The sequence below is a fragment of the Babylonia areolata genome, chromosome 16, assembly GCF_041734735.1.
Source record: "Babylonia areolata isolate BAREFJ2019XMU chromosome 16, ASM4173473v1, whole genome shotgun sequence".
In the NCBI taxonomy this organism is placed as follows: domain Eukaryota; kingdom Metazoa; phylum Mollusca; class Gastropoda; order Neogastropoda; family Buccinidae; genus Babylonia; species Babylonia areolata.
In genome coordinates, this window is record NC_134891.1 from 5,369,393 (window position 1) to 5,381,737 (window position 12,345).

The following is a 12,345-nucleotide window of genomic DNA, read 5'->3' on the forward strand; positions in this document are numbered from 1 at the left end:
TCACCTGGTCAGTCCACCTACCTGGTTCGGTTCTGTTCAGTTCAGTTACTGCATGAGGTGTCACCTGGTCAGTCCACCTACCTGGTTCAGTTCTGTTCAGTTACTGCATGAGGTGTCACCTGGTCAGTCCACCTACCTGGTTCTGTTCAGTTCAGTTACTGCATGAGGTGTCACCTGGTCAGTCCACCTACCTGGTTCAGTTCAGTTACTGCATGAGGTGTCACCTGGTCAGTCCACCTACCTGGTTCATGTTCAGTTCAGTTACTGCATGAGTTGTCACCTGGTCAGTCCACCTACCTGGTTCTGTTCAGTTCAGTTACTGCATGAGTTGTCACCTGGTCAGTCCACCTACCTGGTTCTGTTCAGTTACTGCATGAGGTGTCACCTGGTCAGTCCACCTACCTGGTTCAGTTCAGTTCAGTTCAGTTACTGCATGAGGTGTCACCTGGTCAGTCCACCTACCTGGTTCAGTTCAGTTCAGTTACTGCATGAGGTGTCACCTGGTCAGTCCACCTACCTGGTTCAGTTCAGTTACTGCATGAGGTGTCACCTGGTCAGTCCACCTACCTGGTTCAGTTCAGTTCAGTTACTGCATGAGGTGTCAGCTGGTCAGTCCACCTACCTGGTTCTGTTCTGTTCAGTTCAGTTACTGCATGAGGTGTCACCTGGTCAGTCCACCTACCTGGTTCTGTTCTGTTCAGTTCAGTTACTGCATGAGGTGTCACCTGGTCAGTCCACCTACCTGGTTCTGTTCTGTTCTGTTCAGTTACTGCATGAGGTGTCACCTGGTCAGTCCACCTACCTGGTTCTGTTCTGTTCAGTTACTGCATGAGGTGTCACCTGGTCAGTCCACCTACCTGGTTCTGTTCAGTTCAGTTACTGCATGAGGTGTCACCTGGTCAGTCCACCTACCTGGTTCAGTTCAGTTCAGTTACTGCATGAGGTGTCACCTGGTCAGTCCACCTACCTGGTTCTGTTCTTTTCAGTTCAGTTACTGCAGGAGGCATCACCCTGTTCAGATAAATTCATTTATTACGCTGCTGCACATCTGCTGTTATTAAGCAGATGCCTGGTTAGCAGTGTAACCCATGGCACTTAGTCAGGCCTTGAGGGAAAACACAATAAGATACAAAATTTAAAAAAAAAAAAAAAAATTAAAAAAATGCTTTGCTGAAATGTGTGGTGTGGTGACAGTGTGGATCTGTGAAACGTGTTGTGTGCTGACAGAATGGATCTGTGAAATGTGTTGTGTGGTGACAGAATGGATCTGTGAAATGTGTTGTGTGGTGACAGAATGGATCTGTGAAACATGTTGTGTGCTGACAGAATTGATCTGTGAAATGCGTTGTGTGGATTTGTGAAATGTGTTGTGTGCTGACAGAATGGATCTGTGAAACATGTTGTGTGCTGACAGAATTGATCTGTGAAATGTGTTGTGTGGATCTGTGAAATGTGTTGTGTGCTGACAGAATGGATCTGTGAAATGTGTTGTGTTGACAGAATGGATCTGTGAAATGCGTTGTGTGGATCTGTGAAATGTGTTGTGTGCTGACAGAATGGATCTGTGAAATGTGTTGTGTGTTGACAGAATGGATCTGTGAAATGCGTTGTGTGGATCTGTGAAATGTGTTGTGTGCTGACAGAATGGATCTGTGAAATGTGTTGTGTGTTGACAGAATGGATCTGTGAAATGTGTTGTGTGGATCTGTAAAATGTGTTGTGTGTTGACAGAATGGATCTGTGAAACGTGTTGTGTGGTGAAATGTGTTGTGTGCTGACAGAATGGATCTGTGAAATGTGTTGTGTTGTAACAGCGTGGATCTGTGAAATGTGTTGTAACAGTGTGGATCTGTGGAATGTGTCATGTGTATCTGTGGAATGTGTCATGTGGATCTGTGAAATGTGTCGTGTTGTAACAGCGTGGATCTGTGAAATGTGTCATGTTGTAACAGCTAGGATCTGTGGAATGTGTCGTGTTGTAACAGCATGGATCTGTGAACTGTGAAATGTGTTGTAACAGCGTGGGTCTGTGAAATGTGTCGTAACAGCGTGGATCTGTGAAATGTGTCGTGTTACAAGCGTGGATCTGTGGAATGTGTTGTGTTGTAACAGCGCGGATCTGTGGAATGTGTGTTGTAACAGCGTGGATCTGTGAAATGTGTTGTGTTGTAACAGCGTGGATCTGTGAAATGTGTTGTGTTGTAACAGCGTGGATCTGTGAAATGTGTCGTGTTGTAACAGCGTGGACCTGTGAAATGTGTTGTGTTGTAACAGCGTGGATCTGTGGAATGTGTCGTAACAGTGTGGATCTGTGAAATGTGTTGTGTTGTAACAGCGTGGATCTGTGGAATGTGTCGTGTTGTAACAGCGTGGATCTGTGAAATGTGTCGTGTTGTAACAGCGCGGGTCTGTGAAATGTGTCCTGTTGTAACAATGTGGATCTGTGAAATGTGTCGTGTTGTAACAGCATGGATCTGTGAAATGTGCCGTGGTGTAACAGCGTGGATCTGTGAAATGTGTCGTGTTGGAACAGCGCGGATCTGTGAAATGTGTCGTGTGGATCTGTGAAATGTGTCGTGTTGTAACAGCGTGGATCTGTGAAATGTGTCGTGTTGTAACAGTGTGGATCTGTGAAATGTGTCGTGTGGATCTGTGAAATGTGTTGTGTTGTAACAGTGTGGATCTGTGAAATGTGTCGTGTTGGAACAGCGCGGATCTGTGAAATGTGTCGTGTGGATCTGTGAAATGTGCCGTGTTGTAACAGCGTGGATCTGTGAAATGTGTCGTGTTGGAACAGCGCGGATCTGTGAAATGTGTCGTGTGGATCTGTGAAATGTGTCGTGTTGTAACAGCGTGGATCTGTGAAATGTGTCATGTTGTAACAGGTTGAACTGTGAAATGTGTCGTGTTGGAACAGCGCGGATCTGTGAAATGTGTCGTGTGGATCTGTGAAATGTGTCGTAACAGCATGGATCTGTGAAATGTGTCGTGTTGTAACAGTGTGGATCTGTGAAATGTGTTGTGTGCTGACAGCGTGGATCTGTGAAATGTGTCGTGTTGTAACAGTGTGGATCTGTGAAATGTGTCGTGTTGGAACAGCGCGGATCTGTGAAATGTGTCGTGTCGTGTTGGAACCGCGCGGATCCGTGAAATGTGTCGTGTTGTAACAGCGTGGATCGCGTCGGCCCGTCTGGAGGAGGTGACGGGCAAGGTGCAGGCGGCACGGAACCTGATCATGAAGGGCTGCGAGGAGTGCCCCAAGTCTGAGGACGTCTGGCTGGAGGCAGCTCGCCTCATGGTAAGGGAGCTTCTGGGGGGGCTTGGGGAGGGGGGTGGGGGGTAGGTCTGTAGTGGGTGATTTTGGGGGCTTGGGAGAGCGGAGGGGGGGTGGTGTGGGGGTGTTGGGGTGGGGGGGGGCGGGGGTTGTGTTTTTGGGGAGAGTAGTTGTGTTTATTGTACAGATAGGATGCCTGGTTGCTCGCCTTATGTTAAGGACCATTTTTGGTGGGAGTAGGTCTGTATTGGGGGGGAGGAGGGAGGAGGGGTCAGTGCTTTTTGGGGGGAGTTTTCTGTGTTTGGATAGGGGGAGCGGGTGGGGGGGGGGGGGGGGGCAAGGAGGGGAGTCGGTGCTTTTTGGGGAGTTTTTCTGTGTTTGGATGGGGGTAGCAGGGGGGAGGGATGGGGGGGGGGGAGTCAGTGCTTTTTGGGGAGTTTTTCTGTGTTTGGATGGGGGTAGCGGGGGGGAGGAAGGGGGAGGAGTCGGTGCTTTTTGGGGAGTTTTTCTGTGTTTGGATGGGTGTAGCGAGGGGGAGGGGTGGGGGGGGGGGGGAGTCAGTGCTTTTTTGGGAGTTTTTCTGTGTTTGGATGGGGGTAGCAGGGGGGAGGGAGAGGGGGTGGGGGAGTCAGTGCTTTTTGGGGAGTTTTTCTGTGTTTGAATGGGGGTGGGGGGGGAGTGGGGGGGGGTGTCAGTGCTTTTTGGGGAGTTTTTCTGTGTTTGGATGGGGGTAGCGGGAGGAGGGGGTGGGGGGGGATCAGTGCTTTTTGGGGAGTTTTTCTGTGTTTGGATGGGGGTAGCGGGAGGGGGGGGGGGAATCGGTGCTTTTGCAGGAGTAGGTCTGTAATGTACAGATAGAAGTCTGGCTGGAACCATGGAAGCCACACGCCTCATGGTAAGGGCGACTTCTCGGGGGGGGGGGGGGAATTGGTACTTTGTGGTTTGGGGAGTATTTTGGGTGGGATCTGCTAGTTTGGGGGAGTATATCTGTATGGGGGAAGGGGGTATTGGTGCTTTGGGGGGAGTATTTTTTTGTGTGTTACAGTGAGGATGAGGGATTCAACGAGGGCGAATTTAAACAATGAGGATGAATGATTCAACAAGGATGAGTGATTCAGTGAGGGTGAGTGGTGCAGTGAAGATGAGTGATTCAATGAGGATAAGATGGATGAGCGTTTCAACAAGGATGAATGATTTAACGAGGATGGGCGATTCAATGAGGGGGAATGACGCAATGAAGGCTTTCTTGTGTGACTCAGTAAGAATGAGTGATGGATGAGTAATTCAATGAGGATGAGTGAATCAATGAGGATGAGCGATGCAATGAAGTGATTCAGTGAGGATGAGTGATTCAATGAGGATGAGTGATTCAGTGAGGATGAGCGATGCAATGAGTGATGCAGTGAGGATGAGTGATTCAATGAGGATGAGTGATGCAACGAGGATGAGTGATGTGATGAGGAAATTCCCCTGACAGCCGGGGGACCAGGCGAAGGCAGTGGTGGCCCAGGCGGTGCGACACCTGCCCCAGTCGGTTCGGGTCTGGATCAAGGCCGCCAACCTGGAGACGGAGCTCAAGGCCCAGAAACGCGTCTTCAGGAAAGGTGAGCGGCCGGCCACAGCGTCCCCCAGCAGAAGGGTCTTCAGTCTGAGGGTCTCTGGGTTCTTCTTCTTCTGTATGCACACGAGTGGGCTTTTACGTGTATGACCGTTTTTACCCCGCCATGTAGGCAGCCATACTCCGTTTTCGGGGGGGTGTATGCTGGGAATGTTCTTGTTTCCATAACCCACCAAACGCTGACATGGATTACAGGATCTTTAACGTGCGTATTTGATCTTCTGCTTGCGTGTACACACGAAGGGGGTTCAGGCACTAGCAGGTCTGCACATATGTTGACCTGGGAGATCGTAAAAATCTCCACCCTTCACCCACCAGGCGCCATCACCGTGATTCGAACCCGGGACCCTCAGATTGATAGTCCAACGCTTTAACCACTCGGCTGTTGCACCCGTCGTCTTTGGGTTCGATCCTGTTTTAAGCTGGAATTCCATGATACGCACATAAGATATTTTTCAGGCGATCGCGACGGAAGGATTGTGTCTAAACTGGAAGTTTTGAAAGGCCGTGAAATGAATTGACCAAGCAACATTGCAGTGAAGAGGAAGGCTTGTGAGAACTACATGAAAAACACTTTAGGCAGAGACAAAGACAATGGGAGTCCTCTACAGTTGTGTGACGAGTTCAGAGATTTCTTTTTGTTGTTGTTACTGCTTCTGCCATTGCCTTGAGAGCCCATGTCCTCTCTCTGCCAGAAATCGACAGCTGTTTCATGAGGCAGATGTGCACCAGTCTCTATGGTGAGGACTTTAGCTTGGAAGTCAGATTCTCTTAGGCTGCTGGCTAGACTAGCATACTTCTCGGTCTTGTAGATGTGGGCTTCCTCCATTCTGCTTTCGTATGGCACAGTGAGCTCAGTCAGAATCGCTTGTTTCGTTGCCATGGAGTGGAGTACTGTGTCAGGTCTCATGCCGCTGTTACTGATGATTTCCGGGTGTTTAGCAAGATTCAGCACAATATGAATCACTTGTTGTTGTTGTTATTATTATTATTACTTCTTATTATTATTATTATTATATAGCTTAGTAGTGGTAGTAGTATTGTATCAGTGTTATTAGTGTTGGTATTATTATCATTGTTTGTCTATTATTATTATTTATTATTATTATTATTATTGTTGTTGTTGTTATCATCATTTACATTACCATTATCATTATTATCAGTATTATTATTGTTATGATTATTATCATCAGTAGTAGTAATGCCATTATTATTATGATTATCAGTAGTAGTAGTAGTCATAGTATCATTATTATTATTATCATTAGTTATGATATATTTAGTAGTATCATTGTTTTCATTAGCAGTAGTAGTAGTATGAAGAGCACAAAAACAGGAGTCATGATGGCTGCCGGAAAAAGAGGGCGCTAGCCAGGGGGACAAAGGGGAGGTTACCTACTTCCGGGAGGTTATCAGCCGTAGTACTTTCGTTTTCTCCACATAGGTGGATAGTAGTTTGCACAGGACAGGAATGTCAGACCCCTGCTGGAGTCTGCACTAGTTGGGCCATGGTAAGTATGTTATTTAAACGTAATTTTAGATAGAAAATTTCCTATTATCATCCTTATCATTTTTGACTCACTTGTGTAAACAAAGTGAGTCTATGTTTTAACCTGGTGTTCGGTTGTCTGTGTGTGTGTGTCCGTGTGTCTGTGGTAAACTTTAACATTGACATTTTCTCTGCAAATACTTTGTCAGTTGACACCAAATTTGGCATAAAAAAGGGAAAAATTCAGTTCTTTCCAGTCATCTTGTTTAAAACAATATTGCACCTCTGGGATGGGCACAAAAAAATTTAAAAAGTAGCCAAATTATATGCAAACTGCATTTACTGTTATATTCATATTTTTTGTATTCTCTGAACTTGGCACTTTGACCTCTTATTCTGACACAACAACAAGAGGAGTCATTATTATCATTTTTTGTTCAAACAGGAACTTCTTTTGCTAAGCATGGAAGTTTTTATTTATTTTGCAAACGTTTTTGGTGCAGATAATAAAAAAGGGAAATTACTCTGTAATTAATGCTAGGGGACTTAAGTCTTGAAGGCCTTGCCTCTCTTGTTTTTTTAATATTGATGTCATCATTGCTGTGGTCAGCCCTGGAGCACATCCCCAACTCGGTGCGGCTGTGGAAGGCGGCGGTGGAGCTGGAGGACGAGGAGGACGCCCGTATCATGCTGAGTCGGGCCGTGGAGTGCTGCCCCACCAGTGTCGAGGTACCGCCTTTCTCTTCGCTTCTTCTTCTTTTTCTTCTTCTTCTTCTTCTTCTGCATTTGTGGGCTTCTACGTTCACTCGTATATACGCAAGTGGGCTTTTTACGTGTATGACCGTTTTTACCCCGCCATGTAGGCAGCCATACTCCGCTTTCAGGGGTTCTCTTTGCTTCATTTCACTCCACTCCACTTCACTTCAGTTCAGTTGCTCAAGGAGGAGGCGTCAGTGTCAGTGTGTTTCGGACAGATCCATAAATATACGCTTACACCAGTCTGCTAAGCATAAAGCCCTGACCGGCAGTTTCAGTTTTCAGTTTCAGTAGCTCGAGGAGGCGTCACTGCGTTCGGACAAATCCATATACGCTACACCACATCTGCCAAGCAGATGCCTGACCAGCAGCGTAACCCAACGCGCTTTGTCAGGCCTTGAGAGAAAAAAAAAATTAAATAAATAAATAAGTAGATAAATAAGTAAAAAATAAAAATAAAAAATAAAAATAAATGTTTTAAAAAAGAATAATAATAATAATAATCATACAAATATGATTAAAAAAATAAATAGATAAATAAATAATCATAATAATAATAATGAAAAAAAAAGATTAACAAATGACGCACTTGGTCAGGCCTTGAGGGGAAAAAAAAGAGTAAAAGTAAATGGATACATTATTAAATTAATGAATAAATAAAAAGATAAATGAATAAGCGAATAACATAAAAATTGTAAGCAGATAGACAATAAAATGATAGATTGCAGGAAGAAAAAAAAAGAAGAAACGAACAAAATGAAAAGACAGTGATGATAATAGGTAAATGAACAAATAAGCAAATAAATGTGAATACACATAAACACACACACACGTACTAACACACATGCGTGTGCGCACACACACATGCACACAAACACATGCACGCACACACACACACACACAGAAACACGCACACACACACACACACACACACACACACACACACACAACAACACAGCACAGCACAGCACAGCACAGCACAGCACCGCACCACACCACACCACACACACCACACCACACACACACACACACACACACACACACCACACACACACCACACCACACACACACACACACACACACACACACACACACACACACACACACACACACACACACACACACACACACAGAGTATCAATGACGTTGCTGTAGCTGTCGCTTCACTCACAGTGACACAGGCTTTACTAAAAAGGGGAAAGCAGCGGTTAACTCACTCAGTACGGCCAGTCCTCTCTTCTCCTCTACACAGATCCCTCGGATGTCCAGTGGGTGTCTGAATGACCCAACCTTTAGCTTCCGTCGTCAGAATTGTGGTATCTTTGTCAACATTCACCTCTTCAGTATAAGAGCCTTCCGCTTGCAATATTTTGATGATGGTAACTGGGGTGAAACGCTGTTAACGTCGATTCTTTCGCTGTTCGTATGGAGAGGGTTAACACATTTCTCTGGTGGTGGCAGAGAGGTTCGAACGCTGCTGCCACACACAGAGTCTGGGTTCCAGTCCCACTCTGTCCCTTTCTCCCCAAGTCTGACTGGGAAATTCTTCTTCTTCTTCTTCTGCGTTCGTGGGCTGCAACTCCCACGTTCACTCGTATGCACACGAGTGGGCTTTTACGTGTATGACCGTTTTTACCCCACCATGTAGGCAGCCATACTCCGTTTTCGGGGGTGTGCATGCTGGGTATGTTCTTGTTTCCATAATCCACCGAACGCTGACATGGATTACAGGATCTTTAACGTGCGTATTTGATCTTCTGCTTGCACATACACACGAAGGGGGTTCAGGCACTAGCAGGTCTGCACATATGTTAACCTGGGAGATCGTAAAAATCTCCACCCTTTACCCACCAGGTGCCGTCACCGTGATTCGAACCCGGGACCCTCAGATTGACAGTCCAACGCTTTAACCACTCGGCTATTGCGCCCGTCTACTGGGAAATTCAAACTGAGTGTCTTGTAGTTCAGATGACATGATAAATCCAGGTCCGCCATGTTGCAGCACGCACTTGGCGCACCGGAAAAAGAACCCACAGCAACGAGAGTGTTGTCCTCTGGCAAAATTCTGGGCAAAATTCTGTAGAAGAACTCCAGACGACATGATAAATCGAGGTCCGCCATGTTGCAGCACGCACTTGGCGCACTGAAAAAAGAACCCACAGCAACGAGAGTGTTGTCCTCGGGCAAAATTCTGTAGAAGAACTCCACTCTGACGGGCACACAAATATACATGCATGCACAAAGCGCATTGGGTTATGCTGCTAAGCATTGGCAGATGAGCGTCTTAACAATTTTGCCACCTTCCTCTTTGAGTTTCTCTGGTGGAGGTAATTAAAAAATGCCACGGAATGATTCAGCGCTTATAGCTTTTAGAGGCGTTTGATTGGCTGAGAGCGGACTGGGCCAAGACTGCTCTTCTTTTCACTGTTAGCCGCGCTAAATTTGGCCAAGCAGAGCAAACTGATAGGCCTAGTTTGCATCAATTTGACATGGTAAGTACATGTATCACCAATATATGTAACACCAAATGTGGAATATAATACAAACTCCTCCTTTTAATTACACATACTTAACCGTGACCCATTAGTGCAGACTCCGGCATGGGTCTGACATTCCTGTCCTGTGCAAACTACTATCTGCCTATGCGGAGAAAACAAAAGTAATTACGGCTGATAACCTCCCGGAAGTAGGTAACCTCCCCTTTGTCCCCCTGGCTAGCGCCCTCTTTTTCTGGCAGCCATCTCGACTATAAAAAAAAAAAAAGGAATTCTGGATTCAGAGATGATTCCTGAGCATTGCTTGCGTAGCACACACCACACATGAGTTTCTCTTGTGGAGACAGAAGTAACAAAGTATTCTGGATGCACACACCACACACATGTTTCTCTTGTTGAGACAGAAGTAACAAAGTATTCTGGATGCACACACCACACATGTGTTTCTCTTGTGGAGACAGAAGTAACAAAGTATTCTGGATGCACACACCACACATGTGTTTCTCTTGTGGAGACAGAAGTAACAAAGTATTCTGGATGCACACACCACACATGTGTTTCTCTTGTGGAGACAGAAGTAACAAAGTATTCTGGATGCACACATCACACACATGTTTCTCTTGTGGAGACAGAAGTAACAAAGTATTCTGGATGCACACATCACACACATGTTTCTCTTGTGGAGACAGAAGTAACAAAGTATTCCGGATGCACACATGTGTTTCTCTTGTGGAGACAGAAGTAACAAAGTATTCTGGATGCACACATCACACATGTGTTTCTCTTGTTGAGACAATAAAGTATTCTGGATGCACACACCACACATGTTTCTCTTGTTGAGACAGAAGTAACAAAGTATTGTGGATGCACACGCCACACACGTGTTTCTCTTGTGGAGACAGAAGTAACAAAGTATTGTGGATGCACACATCACACATGTGTTTCTCTTGTGGAGACAGAAGTAACAAAGTATTCTGGATGCACACATCACACACATGTTTCTCTTGTTGAGACAGAACAAAGTATTCTGGATGCACACACCACACATGTGTTTCTCTTGTTGAGACAGAAGTAACAAAGTATTCTGGATGCACACATCACACATGTGTTTCTCTTGTTGAGACAGAACAAAGTATTCTGGATGCACACATCACACATGTGTTTCTCTTGTTGAGACAGAAGTAACAAAGTATTCTGGATGCACACACCACACATGTGTTTCTCTTGTTGAGACAGAAGTAACAAAGTATTCTGGATGCACACACCACACACATGTTTCTCTTGTGGAGACAGAAGTAACAAAGTATTCTGGATGCACACATCACACATGTGTTTCTCTTGTTGAGATAGAAGTAACAAAGTATTCTGGATGCACACACCACACATGTGTTTCTCTTGTGGAGACAGAAGTAACAAAGTATTCTGGATGCACACATCACACATGTGTTTCTCTTGTTGAGATAGAAGTAACAAAGTATTGTGGATGCACATATCACACATGTGTTTCTCTTGTGGAGACAGAAGTAACAAAGTATTCTGGATGCACACATCACACTTGAGTTTCTCTTGTTGAGACAGAAGTAACAAAGTATTCTGGATGCACACATCACACACGTGTTTCTCTTGTGGAGACAGAACAAAGTATTCTGGATGCACACACCACACATGTGTTTCTCTTGTTGAGACAACAAAGTATTCTGGATGCACACACCACACATGTTTCTCTTGTTGAGACAGAAGTAACAAAGTATTCTGGATGCACACACCACACATGTTTCTCTTGTTGAGACAGAAGTAACAAAGTATTCTGGATGCACACATCACACATGTGTTTCTCTTGTTGAGACAGAAGTAACAAAGTATTCTGGATGCACACACCACACATGTGTTTCTCTTGTTGAGACAGTAACAAAGTATTCTGGAGGCACACACCACACATGTGTTTCTCTTGTGGAGACAGAAGTAACAAAGTATTCTGGATGCACACATCACACATGTGTTTCTCTTGTTGAGACAGAAGTAACAAAGTATTCTGGATGTACACACCACATATGAGTTTCTCTTGCTGAGACAGTAACAAAGTATTGTGTGCTGTGGATTGAACTGTGGCTGGCTGTGTATTCATAATCATGAACTACCTCTGCATTGTTTGTGTAGCGCACACCACACATGTGTTTCTCTTATTGCGACAGTAATAACAAAGTATTGTGTGCTGTGGAATCAGCTGTGGCTGGCCCTGGCCCGTCTGGAGAGCTACGAGAATGCCCGCAAGGTGCTGAACAAGGCCCGTGAGAACATCCCCACCGACAGACAGATCTGGATCACTGCCGCCAAGCTGGAGGAGGCTCATGGCAACATCACCATGGTGGAGAAAATCGTCGACAGAGGTTTGGTTTGATTTGATTTGGATACTTACATAGCGCCTATCCTCGGTCAGAGACCAAGGTCTACGTGCTTTACAAACTTGGGGCTATTATATAGTGCCTATCCTCGGTCAGAGACCAAGCTCTACGTGCTTTACAAACTTGGGGCTATTATATAGTGCCTATCCTCGGTCAGAGACCAAGCTCTACGTGCTTTACAAACTTGGGGCTGTTATATAGTGCCTATCCTCGGTCAGAGACCAAGCTCTACGTGCTTTACAATCTTGCGGCTATTATATAATGCGGCGTGCCTATCCTCGGTCAGAGACCAAGCTCTACGTGCTTTACAA

At 45.4% G+C, this 12,345-nt stretch overlaps 1 protein-coding gene across 3 annotated transcripts in view; it reads left to right on the forward strand.

The window, feature by feature from the left end:
• The window catches only part of LOC143291099 (pre-mRNA-processing factor 6-like), a 58,701-nt gene that overhangs the window by 13,192 nt on the left and 33,164 nt on the right, over window positions 1–12,345 (forward strand). For all 3 annotated transcript variants that reach the window (XM_076600719.1, XM_076600721.1, XM_076600720.1), the window contains exons 9-12: window positions 3,171–3,298; window positions 4,752–4,878; window positions 6,992–7,110; window positions 11,857–12,019. In XM_076600719.1, coding sequence (XP_076456834.1) covers window positions 3,171–3,298; window positions 4,752–4,878; window positions 6,992–7,110; window positions 11,857–12,019 — 537 coding nt within the window. The remainder of the gene's footprint in view (window positions 1–3,170; window positions 3,299–4,751; window positions 4,879–6,991; window positions 7,111–11,856; window positions 12,020–12,345) is intronic.